General features: G+C 33.8%; 1 protein-coding gene across 1 annotated transcript in view; it reads right to left on the bottom strand.

Moving 5' to 3' along the window:
• LOC126972056 (A disintegrin and metalloproteinase with thrombospondin motifs 16-like) overlaps positions 1-8,978 on the bottom strand; it is an 80,038-nt gene extending 71,060 nt beyond the window's left edge. The window contains exon 1 of the mRNA XM_050818634.1: positions 8,671-8,978. Within this exon, the coding sequence (XP_050674591.1) occupies positions 8,671-8,757 (87 nt within the window). The 5' untranslated portion in view covers positions 8,758-8,978. The remainder of the gene's footprint in view (positions 1-8,670) is intronic.
• Positions 8,979-14,270: the final 5,292 nt, after the last annotated feature.

Genomic DNA, 14,270 nt, shown 5'->3' with positions numbered 1-14,270 from the left:
CAAAAAAAGAACATTTTCGTTTACGCGCGTTCCACACTACCAGAACGTCGCGCGCCGTAAAAAAAAGTAGGCTATTCGAATCCCCGCCATTTTTCTTCGATATTTTTATTGTTTTGTTTACAAATAATGAGCGATTCATTTTAAATGCTGCATAAGAACATTATATTCGAGTGAATTTAAATAAATAATTGTTTCATGAGTACATAGTTTATTTGTATATTATAATCAGTAATGAATGATATTAGGTTACTACTATGACTGGTGTTTTAATTTTAGCAGTAAGCTAACTGTTCCAGAATCTTTTAGAGGATTCATATTCTGGGTGTAGATAAAGTCTTGTATGCAACTGTTGATAATTAGGTATTAAAACACTCATGTGATACTATTATCACATTGGTGTTTTAATACCCCTTATTACACAACAGTTGCATAAATAACTATGAAGACATACCAATTTACCTACAAATCGATTTTATCATTGAGGCGTCTGAGTAATCTTTAATTTTGATAAATACTTTTTAAATACTAAAATTTTAACTGCCCAGTGCTGTTCCCAGTCAAAACATTCGACAGCAAAAGCATAAATGAAAAACGCGTTGGTTGGTAAATTGGTTTCCATACAAGCTTTATCCCCACATATTTGTATGTAATTAATGACTTACTTTCGGTCTGGTTGTCATGAAAAATGAACCCACTTTTCTATAAGCTGTAGTAAGCTTTATTCTGCGGTGTTTCCAGGACGATACTACTTCTGTACCTTCAATAAAAGTGCATATGCCTTTCTAAGAGACAGGCAACGCACCTGTGGTTACCATGGTGTAGCAAGAAAAAGTGTGCGGCAGTCGTTTGTCCTCCTCTTCCATATAAAAAAAATGTTTTAACGTTATAATATTATATTTTATTACTATATAGATATTTTAAAATATAATATGTTAAATTTCTGTTTTAGTTTTTTTTATGAAAATACGGGACGAAACGTTCAGCTGATGGTAATTGATGCGCCCTGCCTATCACAATGCAGTGCCGCTCCGGATTCTTGAAAGGCACTACAATTGCGCTCGTCACCTTGAGACATAAGATGTCAAGTCTCAATTTGCCCAGTAATTTCACAAGCTACGGCGCCCTTCAGACCGAAACACAGTAATGTTTACACATTACTGCTTCACGGCAGAAATAGGCGCCGTTGTCGTACACATAATCTAGCCATTATCCTGTGCAAAGGAGAATCCCACTGGTAAATTCCACAGCTTATAATTACATCACACCTGTAACACCCAATAGGAATAATTGTGCTATATTTACATACGAACTCGAATTCCAACTTAGTTTTTCGAATAGGCCCATTTGAACCGTTATTATTCCATTTAATTTACCGAATTAATGATATGCTTGGAGAAAGTACAGTTCGTGAGATTAACACAGTTTCGCCACTCTTTCAACCAAAAAGTTTACTACAATTGTAGTATTTTATACATGGCGAAGGGTAAACAGAAAACACGCATTCAAGGTGTTTTTCGACAAGTTTTGTGGTGAAAATATAGCATTTGCAGTTATGAACACTACTTTATCCTGTTATACATACCCTTAAGTCTTACTTGTAGGATGCTAAAGCTTGCTGTTGGTTAAAGTTAACATTCCAGAACTATTATAAACTACCAGTTTTCTTTGCAGTTAAATAAGTTATTTCTCGGCATGATGCATTTGCTTAGTATACTACTCTCATAGCTTTTACTTTTTTCGTGTAGGTATATTAATTCAGATTAGTAATCAATAATAAGGATTGTAAGTTACATTTTCGACGCAAGAATTTTTAAAATATTGGCTTTGTCACATAGGAGCCGTGAACTCATATCGCTCAAGGTCGACGGCATTTATTGTCGCCTTAATACACACAATCAATATTAAATCTGTATCTTCTTCTTCACGAGCCTCTCAGACTAGCGAAGGTTGGCGGTCTGCTTTGTAAATACAACTTTTTGTTCTTCGCAAAGTGAAATAGTTCTGCGCACTCGCGATTCCTGTCCACTCTCGGATGTTGCGCAGCCAAGACTTTTTTCTGCGACCTACGCCTCTTCTTCCGGTAACTTTTCCCATCATGATGCGTTGTAGAAGTTCGTACCTCTCGTGCCTTAGTGACTTTCCTGATCTTGATTTTTAATATGATATTGACACACTTTTACAAAAAATATTATCTTGCCCAAAAATAGGCATATAGCCCGTGTTATGGGTTGAAAGACAACGATATATTTAATAAAATACGAGTATATTTACTTAAATATACATAAATACATATAAACATCCATGACACGGAAACAAACATCCATATTCATCATATAAATGCTTGCACCTACCGGGATTCGAACCCGGGACCTCTAGCTTAGTAGGTAGGATCCCCTCGGCTATACAGGTCATCAAATTTTCCATGAGTTCGCGTTTTTGATTGACGCGGCGCAGAACTTCCACAATTGTGAACTTGTGAGTCCAAGTAATGTTCAACATACGTCTATATACCCCCATTTCGAAAATTATACGTTTCCTGAGGTCTTCTTTAATAGTCCACGACTCACATCCGTACAGAAGTATGGGTCAGATGTATGAGCGTAGTAAACGAGTTAGCAAGGAAATATTAAATCTGTATATTAAAAATGATCACATAGTGGCAAGATCAATCTTATATATTCAACTAAGTTACTGTTAAAACATTTCCAAAGACTCTGTGTATGAACACAATTCAACAATTAAAACTAAAAAGTATAATTGGAATGTTGTTATGATGCTTTACGTCCAAATATAAGACAATAGCCAGACAGACTTGAAGCGTGGGACGGTAACATAAGTTCATGAAAAAGTTATGTTTTAGTGATGTTTTCAGAACCGTGTATAATATAGGGTGACAAGCGAGGACTAGCGATTTATAAAAAAATATGAATATTTGCTTTATTGTTTTGTTTTTTTTTTATCAAATAAAAAAACGGGTTTTAACCAGTAGATAGTAGATGACAATAAGTAACGTATTTAAATTTTTTTAACGACACCGGCCGCTGTGCCTGCACGTGTAAGCGGTAATGTACTTGCCGCCCGTCCCTCACCTCCACCCCTCTCGGAGGTGTCGCCTGCTGTCGTTACGTCAAGACCTCAACGTGACTATGCTGCTGCCATCCGCCAGAAACCCAGAAAGCGGACAGTGCTGAGGACAGAAATTGGAAACGGGCACGCCCGCAACGAACCCGCTTGTAGAACTGTGTCGAAGGGTCTGACCGACAAGGATGGCTTCATTAAGGTGGAGCAGAAGAAGAGGAGACCTCCTAGTCATAACCAATGTGGCACAGCACCGATAGGACAGAACCAGCTCCTGCGTCCCGTAATCCCAGCGACGTATATCTACGTCTCTCGCTTTTACCACACCACCAAGGCATCCGATATTGTTCAGTACTTGGTGGAGAAGACAAGGTTCCGGTTGGGAGTCGAAAAGTTGGTGGCGCGTCACGCAGTAGACTTCAACTCTTTTGTTGTTCGCGTCCTGACAGAACATATATCAACCTTCCTGGACGTGCAGCTGTGGCCGAAGGGGGTCGTTTTTCGCAAATATCGCCGACGTCGCCGACCGCCAGAAGCTAAAGAACCCGCGCCTCACATCGCCGCGAAAATGTGACGTAGATTTAAGTTATCTATGTATGTTAGACTAAAGGTATTTATTTTATGGGCCTTGTAGCCTGATGATGATATAATATGATAATAGTGTGACTTTATTAAAAATAACAGTGCTTGTTTCTGTAGTAAACAAGATTATTTTACTTTTGAAATTTGAAATGAAGCACTCACACAGTGCCATGCACTGAATTGAATTACAGATTTGTTAATTTGCTAATGCATAAGTAACACAGACACTCTTACTAATAATATTTCAACTAATTTATATAATATATACCTATAGTACAAAAATAAAGATGATACTGAGAGTTTGTAACAATTTTAAATTATTTAATTCAGTGTTCAAGCGTCTCATGCCTAGCGTGATATTCGCTTGCGTGTAGCAACCTTAAAGCACGCGCGACATTTGAACCTGCTCTGTTCAAGGTCTGCCATTGCCAGGCAATCTGAACGCCCTGAGCAATTCCTCGCATTGTAATAGTAATGGACCCTGACACTTAGATTGACAGGAACTGGCCTACTCTTTATCTCATTGTGAACTCACTTCCCAAGTGATTGCTTTTAGTTTTATTGAATTAGAGACGGCTGCGTGTTAAGGCGAAGAGTAAGCAGAAAACACGCAAACATGGTGATTTTAGACAAGTTTTGTGGAGAAAGTATAGCATTTCGAGCTATTAACACTACTTAATCCTGTTACACATATCCTTAAGTCTTATTTGTAGGTTGCTTATGCTTGCTGTTGGTTATAGTTAGCACTGCCGAGCCTTTTTGAACTACCACTTTTCTTTGAAGTTAAACAAGTTTTTTGGCGTGGCGTGACGCACTTTTTTTGGTACTTTTCTCAGAAAAGTTCTTCTTATAGCTTGTACTTTTTTGTGTAGGTTAACTTATTCAGATTAGTAGTGAATAACGAGAATTGTAAGCATATAAACTGTTTTTCACGCAAGAATTTTGAAAATATTGGCTTTGTTACATAGATGGCGGGCCGGCAGCCGTGAACATATATCGCTCAAGGTCGCTGGCATTTAGTGTCGCCTTAAGTGATATAAAATACGTAAAGTATTTCGTACGGTGATGAGACTCCTCACCCAGATCACTTCGTACTGCGCTCGTGACGACAGAATAGACTGTTATTCGAACAAATTTAAAATGGTGTCAATTTCAATGACATGTTGTACGGTCGGCATACATAGTGCTACTCTTGCATCAAATAATTATTGTAGAATCCAGACTGAGTGTGACCAGGTTTTAAAATATTTATTAAAAGTTAGAAGACCACTGGTGAATTTTTATTTTAGATAGTTAAGATAGGGCTAACGACTACAGGGTGATGAGTCCTAATTTAATAAGCCATAAAACTCTTTTATAAATGAAAGTAGAAAATCGATGTCTTTCTTCTTTCTCTTTCTTTTATGAAAATAAGGGACGAAACGAGTAGGACGTTCAGCTGATGGAAATTGATACGCCCTGCCCATTACAATGCAGTGCCGCTCAAAATTATTGAAAAACCCAAAAATTCTGAGCGGCACTGCGCTGGTCATGTTCAGAGAAATCTACAAGTTTTGAGTATTTCTTGTCCCATTTCCAAGAGCGCCATTTGTTTCTAAAACGATGATTAGGATTAACAATAAATAAATCTCAAATAACTAGTTAATTTGAAAAAAACCTTTTTGGCCCTTTATTTATTAAGAGTCCAAGATTTATATGGCGTTATACATTATGGTATAATTTCTGTCTTCGGTCGCTTGGTATGCTATAGGTTATAATATGTAGCTTGGTAGTATGTGATGGCCTTAACAACTTAACCCCCCAAACTGCCAGCATTTTAATGCATCTGATATAGCTACGTATTTTTTAACCGACTTCGAAGAGGAGGAGGTTCTCAATTCGATTGGTATTTTCTTTTATGTATTTTATGTACCGATTACGCTGAGTTTTATAATCTGATTGTCGTGATTCTTCTTTAGTTTGAAGCGGAATGTTTTCTATATATAGCCCCATAAAAAATTGACATAGTTTGGGCCAGCACTTTTCATTTTATGACCATTTTTGTGAATATTTTTGTTTACGTGGATGATGTTATTATAGTTTCTGTACTGCTTTTTTAGGAGTTTTCATTTAGATACACAATATATTATTATTATTAACCTGTTTGCCGATAAGTGGGTCTTACGCTACCTGTCATTCATAAACCAGACCTAAGCCCTATCAATAAGTAGCACATACCAGTTATTTATGCAACGTGATAAAAGTATCACATGAGTGTATTAATACCTAATTATCAACAGTTGCATACAAGACTTTATCTACACCCAGAATTTGAATCCTCTAAAAGATTCTGAAACTGAAATATCTCAATTTTTGTAAACAAAACAATAAAAATATCGAAGAAAAATGGCGGGGATTCGAATAACCTACTTTTTTTTACGGCGCGCGACGTTCTGGTAGTGTGAAACGCGCGTAAACGTAAATGTTTTTTTTTTTTGAAATTCATACAAATACCTCGCATCGAGCAATAAGAATGTGGCTGTCTGTTAAAACTCTTTGAGCATGAAGGGATTGAAAAAAATAGGAGTGTTGTTATGAAATTCAGTACAACATTCCAACACTCTTTTGGATGATGTAATGGTTATTAGAACATTGGGTGTTTTAATGTTGGCAATAAGCTAACTGTTTCAGATTCTTTAATAGAGGATTTAAAGCATGGGTGTAGATAAAAGTATTTTATTCATATTAAAGGTATACGATTAGCATAAGAGGTATATTAAATTAAATCTTTATTAAGTTATTTTATACTTTTCAGTTTTAAGACGGTTTTTTTAATAGTAGTAGTAGTTTTTTTACTGTTTATTTTTTGACGAGAAGAAATACAAAAAATAATTGTTTCGATTCAAGTTCAAAACAAATTGATTTATTTACTGAGTTATATAGGTATTACATTTGGCAGAACTTTGGCAAAGTTGAGCTTTAAGGAGATCTTCTATATATTATAATTTATGCACATTGATTATACGAAACTAGATGAATACAGAAGATTACAGATTGATACATTCCATACACATATACTGTATATTGTACAGGGTTGCCATCCATCTGGGTTTCCCCGGATTTGTCTAAGTTTAGAAGGCGTCCGGATAGCGTCCGGGTATTCAATTGTAGTCAGGGCTTAAAAGTTGTTAAGTCAGGCAGGCGCGATCCGTGATTTCCACTGACAAAACAGTTGACTAAAGATAGAAATATTTTATTTAAGAAAAAACAGTCTCGTCAGTTATTTAATAAAAAATAGATTTCATAGATTATAAGTGTATTGATGTTTTTCAATTTATTTTATAATGTGTTTTATTTTTAAAGTGATAACCCTCACTTCTAGGATTAACACACAAATTAAATTTGAAAAAAAAATATGAATGATGCGGGACTTTAAAGTCCTATAACTAACTAATAAATAACCTAACCTAACCTATCCAACGACCTCCGGCGTTCCGTGCCGGTGCTCTAACCATCTGAGCTAACCTAACTGAGTTGGTTAAAGTGTGTCAATATTATTATTATAAGTTTCGTTTAACTTAAACAAAAACTGTTTTGTTTCTCATTAAGACTAAATCTAGTTTCAAATTGTATGAAAATAAATAAAATGTTGATTTACAACAATTAACAATATTTTTTTGCGGAATAAGTTTAAAAATGCAGTTGTCATGTCCGGGTTTTAAGGTCCAAAATCCTTGGTTATCACGCTTCTTGTCCAGGTTGCCAGATTTCAGAGATGGCAACCCTATATGTATATGTATATACATACTTCATATATAAAAAGCAGCACGTTTTTATCGATCATTTCGATTTATGATTAAATTCTTTAGTTTATAATCTACCCCAGCATCTCACATTCAACTTCTAACCTTGACTCCACAAGGTAAACAAATCATTAAATTAAAAGCAAAGAAACTGGATTTTTCTACTCGCCATTCTGTCTTTAATGGGTTTATTGGTCTGTATTCAGCGTTAGCTAAGTTACGCTATTATATACGATCTACAATGTTTATTGCTGTATTTTAAGAATTTGAGAATTAGGTATTTGTACGAGAAATATTATGAAGCCACTGGCACCGGTATCAGATATATATTATCGGAAAAAGTGTATATATATATATAAGGTAAAATTATTTATTCCTCGTGCTATTCTACGTTTGTAGAAAGAACAATATTGTAAAAATCTTGCAACGATGGCTTTAACAATTAATTATTAAAAAACCAATACGGCTGTATGGGCTTTAACCCTTTGCCTATCCTAATAATGGACGAAGAAACCAAAAAAAAAAATAACGAATGTCACAAACGTCAAAAAATTTTAGGAACCAACTTCACCTGTTACTTTGTGTTACAATGATGCGCGCGCATCTTATAATTTCACTCTCATCATATTTTCATGACGTGCCTAAAGAAGTATAACTTCAAAAAGTTGCATACTTACAATAGTAAAACTAAGAAACTGCAAAATCCTACAACCTCTCATACAGGAGTACCATATTTGTATGTACAGTCTATATAATATACACTTATAAGAAAACCCTTAAAAATAGAAAACCTCTAGTTAGTAACTCTAAGCTGATTTTACCTACAATTACAACATGTTGGTAAAAATAATCAAGTTAATCAAGGCTTGTAGATTATAGAGCTTGGTTCCACTAGACATCTCATAGCTTTTTAATAGTATGAACTTGTGAGTTTTCTCTACTAATTTATTTAAAATTTACATCAAATGAAATTATAGTTTGGTGAGATTTCTATGAAAACATTTCGGCATAATTCCTACCTACTTACACATTATTAAGGGCCCAACTAGTTTTTTTTTCATTTTTCATGATTTTGATATCAAAAGAACGTCTGTAAAAGTATGTAAAAATAAAGTTTAAATCTTAAAAATATAGATTTTTCAGAATGTGAGGTGATAAAATAATATTTTTACGATTGGAAGACAAAAATTATAAATTTAAATAATATGAACTTATAATATGTACTTACATCTTCCAAAAAATCTTGATTGCACATAGAACAGTCCAGCATGATGAATACTATCACTGTTGTGAGAATTTTTATCAAAGCCATCATATTAACACTTATCCAGCATAAAAAAAATAACAAAACACAATTAAATATTCATATTTTCTTTTTTGTTCTTTGACGAGTTCCAAATTTGAATTATCTCTTAGAACTTAAACAACTATAGGAACAGCTAGACATCAGTGATGTTTACATTTCCCGCCAAAACTTTTCGTGTTAAATAATTATTATGTTTGTACAGACGTTGTCGCGGCAGCTGATCGCGTTGTTTCGCCGCAAGCGACTGCGCGGTTTCCGATTTTGTGCAAATGGATTAGAACGTTCATAAGCTGCGGATTGCAATAGAGTTGGTAGGGTTGTGTTTATCTCCATTGAATTGAGACTCTTGGGGCTTCAAGAAAGTAAAAACTTATTGATTTAGATTGATACGGATAGTATAAAAAATACCTACTTCATCCATAATTGTCATGTGACCACAACATCACACGAGAGAAGTAAAAACTAATGCGAGACATAACTAGCCGGAATTAGTCGCACGAGCGTCACATAGCCAAGAGTGATGCCTCAGTCTTATATAATTATAATACCAACAGAATAACCTGCTCAGCGTGCCTTAAGAAGTTTAAACTTTTTTAAATAAAAGAAATCTTAATTATATTTTAATTAAATGATTATAAATAATATATTAACACACTTTTACACAAATTATCTTGCGCTAAACTAGGCATAGTCTGTTATATGGGTGCAAGAAAACGATATACGACGACCTGTATAGCCGAGCGGCTAGCGATCCTACCTACTAAGCTAGAGGTCCCGGGTTCGAATCCCGATAGGTGCAAGCATTTATATGATGAATATGGATGTTTGTTTCCGAGTCATGGATGTTTAAATGTATTTATGTATGTTTATACGTAAGTTTATATGAATTTATGTATGTTTAAGTAAGTATATTGTATTAAATATACATTGTCTTGTAACCCATATCACAGGCTATATATGCTTAACTTGGGGCAAGATAATTTGTGTAGAAGTGTGTCAATATTTTTGTTATATACATATTAAAACATACATAAATACATATAAACATCCATTACTCGGAAACAAACATCGTTAATAATCAATAATCATATCGATATAATCGACAAACCAGGATTCGAACCCGGGATCTATAGCCCAGGCAGGGTCACAAACCACTGGGTTATATGGGTCGTCAGTCAGTAGTAACAAAAAGATACGATGTAAAAAAATGAACATTAAATAAAAACTGATTTTGAGATAATACATATATTTTGGGGTTATTTCTTAAAATCTTATTTGTGTACACGTAACAAACCAAGTCATTTCAATAAAATAAAGTCACGTATAACGTTAAGTCACCAAGCTAACAAAGAAGCCAACAAGAAAAATAACCGATTTAAATTCGAATCAATTTCTTATTCCAATGTTAGGAAATAAAGAGTTAATTTGTATGGAAACAGCGAGTGAAAATCACTACGAGTTCCAGTTCGATTCATACATTGTGTTCGCGTGTCGCATAACAACTACATGGAGACGTATTATATATAAATTTATTAGCAAATAAATTATAACATTGCCGGGCTTAGCTAGTTCATATTTTATTTTTTTGGTTAAAAATTTATATAGGAATAATATGGTTGCTTTGCAGCAATTACTTTTGACATTAGTAAGTTTAGTTATGTTATAAACTTTATACAGTATTCTAGAAGCATAAATAATAGTGCTATGAAGTTCGGATTGCATGTTTTTATTACATTTTTATAAATATAAACGATCTATCAATTTCTATTTTTATTTTTCAAGTCGAATTCATATCAACCAAAACTATATATTATACTATTATAATTATTCTAATATCTTGGAAATATTGTCTAGATCTTTTATAAAAATAGCAACTTACCAAATATTGTGTAAAAAAAAATAATAAAACATTCTGCGCACTTCACTATCACGTCGGCAGCCGATTAAGACTGCAGTCCAAGCACCCTTTTTCCGCTAACTATTATATGCCAACATCTCATTGTCTTGGCTCTTATTTGAACAGCTTAACGAACTTTTATTCTATTATAATTTCCTAGGAACAAAAGCACTTCCTAATAACAAAATAAAGCGAGAAATCGAATAAGGTCATATGGATTTCGTCGTTGGGTCACATGTACCGGTGGTGTCATATTACGTTCCTCGAATTGGTATTGGAGTGTACATATTGGAGTGCTAAAAGTTAAGTGGATATAATTTGATGTATTTACTCATTCTTAATAATTTGATTTAGTTCTAATGATCGCTTTAATAGCGTCACCTACCAACAAGTCACCGGGTTTGTTGACTACTGATGTTAAAAATAATTGCTTAATCAATTACTTATTTGTGATTTTTTAAGCTATTGCATAGCTTCTAACACGGGCCTTGAGCGTGGAGACCGAATCCAGAAATTGCGTACCGAAAATAACCTAACACTTACTTACTAGATCTATATAGATATTTCGCCACGGTCATTACAGTTGCTGTGGAACAGAGGTTACACGTATTCTTTTTGTGCAGAAGGTCCCAGGTTCGAGCCTGGGGTACGTCTTGATTTTTTTTAAATTTCTTTATTTTTTTTTACCACGTTTTTTTAATTTTTATTATTATGACAAGCATTTTTATTTAGTTTTACCTGTCCCGTTGTCTGTCTGTAATCAAATCTTGCAAGTAAAATTTTACTCACTTCCCGTTTGCTTTTTTTTAAATTAATTTTATCAAAAAAAAAATACTGCACAAATAAAATAAATAAATAATTATAATTGCATAAGTTGATAAAAAATGCTATGCAATAGCTTTACTGCGGCAGTCCCCGAGTGCCACACGTCTTTTTATTGTTATGTTTTTTTTAATGTTCAGTTGAAACAGTCATAATAACCGAATTTAAAGTGCACGAAATAAACTCGTATTATTTATATAATAATTAAATTAATCCACTCCATAACCTTCTCTATTCTAATAAATAACACAGATCACACCGATATGTCCCACATGAACCCATTGTTACCTTTCTCTCCGATATTTTGCCGTCATTCGTATTGTTTCGTACAATCTCGGAAAGTTAAGAGAAAGCCTTATTTCAACTCTATTAAACACGTAATTATGCGCTGAAATTGTAATGAGTCTGTCTTCAAAATATTTTCTTAAATTTTTAAAAATTAATCCTAATTAGATGATTGTGACTAGTCACTGAGGGAGAGCAGATCTTATTACGGTTATATTAAATTGGCTTTTTGGTGGTAAATAAAATTTAATCTCGGGAAAGCAATCTTTGTATAGTTGTCCTGCATACTATACTATCGCTAATAGAATACGATCGCTCTAACCTACGTCACATACGGTCGCACTATCGTCACGTATCGTTATGAATGTGAATGTACATGAAAATATATGACGAGTTTAAGGGACCTACTCGGACCTATAATGATATACCTAGTATGTGATAAGTTACCTAATCTTTTCACACACACACATACACACACATTCTTAGAAGTTATACTTTTATTTTATTTTATCAGATTTTGATAATTTGATTGACTATGTAATGTGAGAAGAAGAAAATGTGAGAAGTCTCTGACAGCTGAAACACAGTTCATACTAGTTTAGTTGTCTATGCTCCCTGTTTTGTATGTAAATAATTAATAATATAATTTAGAACTATTTGTAACTTGTAACTTGTAACTTGTAACTTGTAACTACTAACTATTATTCATTATTTTAATGTTTGGGAAATAAAGTTATTATTATTATTATTCTATATTTAGACTCATAAATGGAGAGCCGTTTTTTGGTTCGGTTGTACTGAGAAATCTACTGAACTAATCTGAATAATACTTATACCATAAGATGTAGTGCGTTTCGGAGAAGGTTTTAATGTACCTAGTCTTGCCATAAATACTAAACTACTAAACAATTCGATACTACTAAACAATTCTTTCGATTCTAATGAAAGTTTACGTTTATCAAAGTGTTTTCTATTTTGTATCTTTCAACTGACATAAATCGGATTTGAGTCTGTGGGACTGTCAGTAAGTGTACCCTAACCGAACCTGGAGTTTCTGTCCAATATCCGTCTTTAACCTTTGATCACATCTTGTAGACAACTTGAGCTTCTCTATACACAAGTGCTTACCCGGCAAACCTTGTTTTGCGATATAAATTAAGTACCCCGCTCAATGTATGAACTATCATATATAATGAAATGTCATTGACTGAATTATTTTTATTGTGAACATGAAGTATTTTCTTAGTTAAAAACTAGAGGTTCCAGATAAGTATTCACCATAAATTATACTTAGTCTGGCCATCGATAGCGTAACAATTAAAAATAGACAAAATATCACATTTGAATTTGGAATCTGTCATTTTTATATGATTGTTTATTGATTTTTATCATTTTGGCGCCAATACATTGAACAATATTTTGCGATATTAAAATGGAGTGGGGTGATAAAGAAAACCGAATCACTGTGATTGCATTACACAAAGTAGGTATGGAGCCAATTGGTCAAACTAGTAAGGGAAAGAATACGAAGAAATCCTGTCCGAGTCAAAGCAAAAGATTTTATCTCGGGAGATGAAGATGGCATGGTAGGTACCATGTCGCGTATTTTAAAAGATGACTTAGGACTTGCAGCCTATAAGAAACGTATTACAGGTCATATCTTAACTGATAATTTAAAAAAGAATAGGGTGGTGGTAATCGAATGTTTCAGTATTTATGGCAAGACTATTATATTGGCATTATTATGGCAAGACTGGTATATTAAAACCTTCTTCGAAATGCGCTACACCTTATGGTATAAGTGTTATTCAGATTTATTCAGTAGTTTTCGCAGTACAACCGAACCAAAAAACGGCTGTCCATTTATTATATATATAGAATATTAAAGATATATAATATATTAACTTATCACATACTGGGTATATAATTATAGGCGTCGGTAGGCCCCTTAAACTCTTCATATATTACTTTCATGTACATTGAAACCCTGACGATACTGCGACCGTATGTGACGTAGGTTAAGGCGAGCGTATATTAGCAATATAATAGTCATTTATTAGTGAGATAATCACAGTAGGTATTTTTCTATAACTCGCCATAATATCGCTTTATACGAATGAACAACCGAGAGACGTTGTTGGGCTTAGTATAAAACATTTGTATTAAATACGTTGTTCCGACTTTCTTTAAGTATTTATTACACTTTTGAGACCACATTAACAAAATATAACATAATACCTAGGTAACACTAGAATGTTTAGAAAATGTAAAACGTCTGTTACTCAAAATATAGAAAGTTGCCAATACTTTTATTGTTTTTCTAAGTAATCACCGTTCCCTTCGACACGTCGTCGCATTCGATGGAACCACTGAAAAAAGCAGTGGGCTCATTCTTCCTTAGGGTTTAAAGACAAATATTGGCGGAATTAACACTAAAGAAAACTCAAAACATTTGGATAATTATGGATTACCGCAAAGTAACGTAAAAGTTACCGCAAAGCAAGTAAAAATAATAATT

Source organism: Leptidea sinapis, chromosome 25 (genome assembly GCF_905404315.1).
Source record: "Leptidea sinapis chromosome 25, ilLepSina1.1, whole genome shotgun sequence".
Classification (NCBI taxonomy): domain Eukaryota; kingdom Metazoa; phylum Arthropoda; class Insecta; order Lepidoptera; family Pieridae; genus Leptidea; species Leptidea sinapis.
Note: the sequence above shows the minus strand (reverse complement) of the source record. Positions and strands in the feature narration are given on the sequence as shown.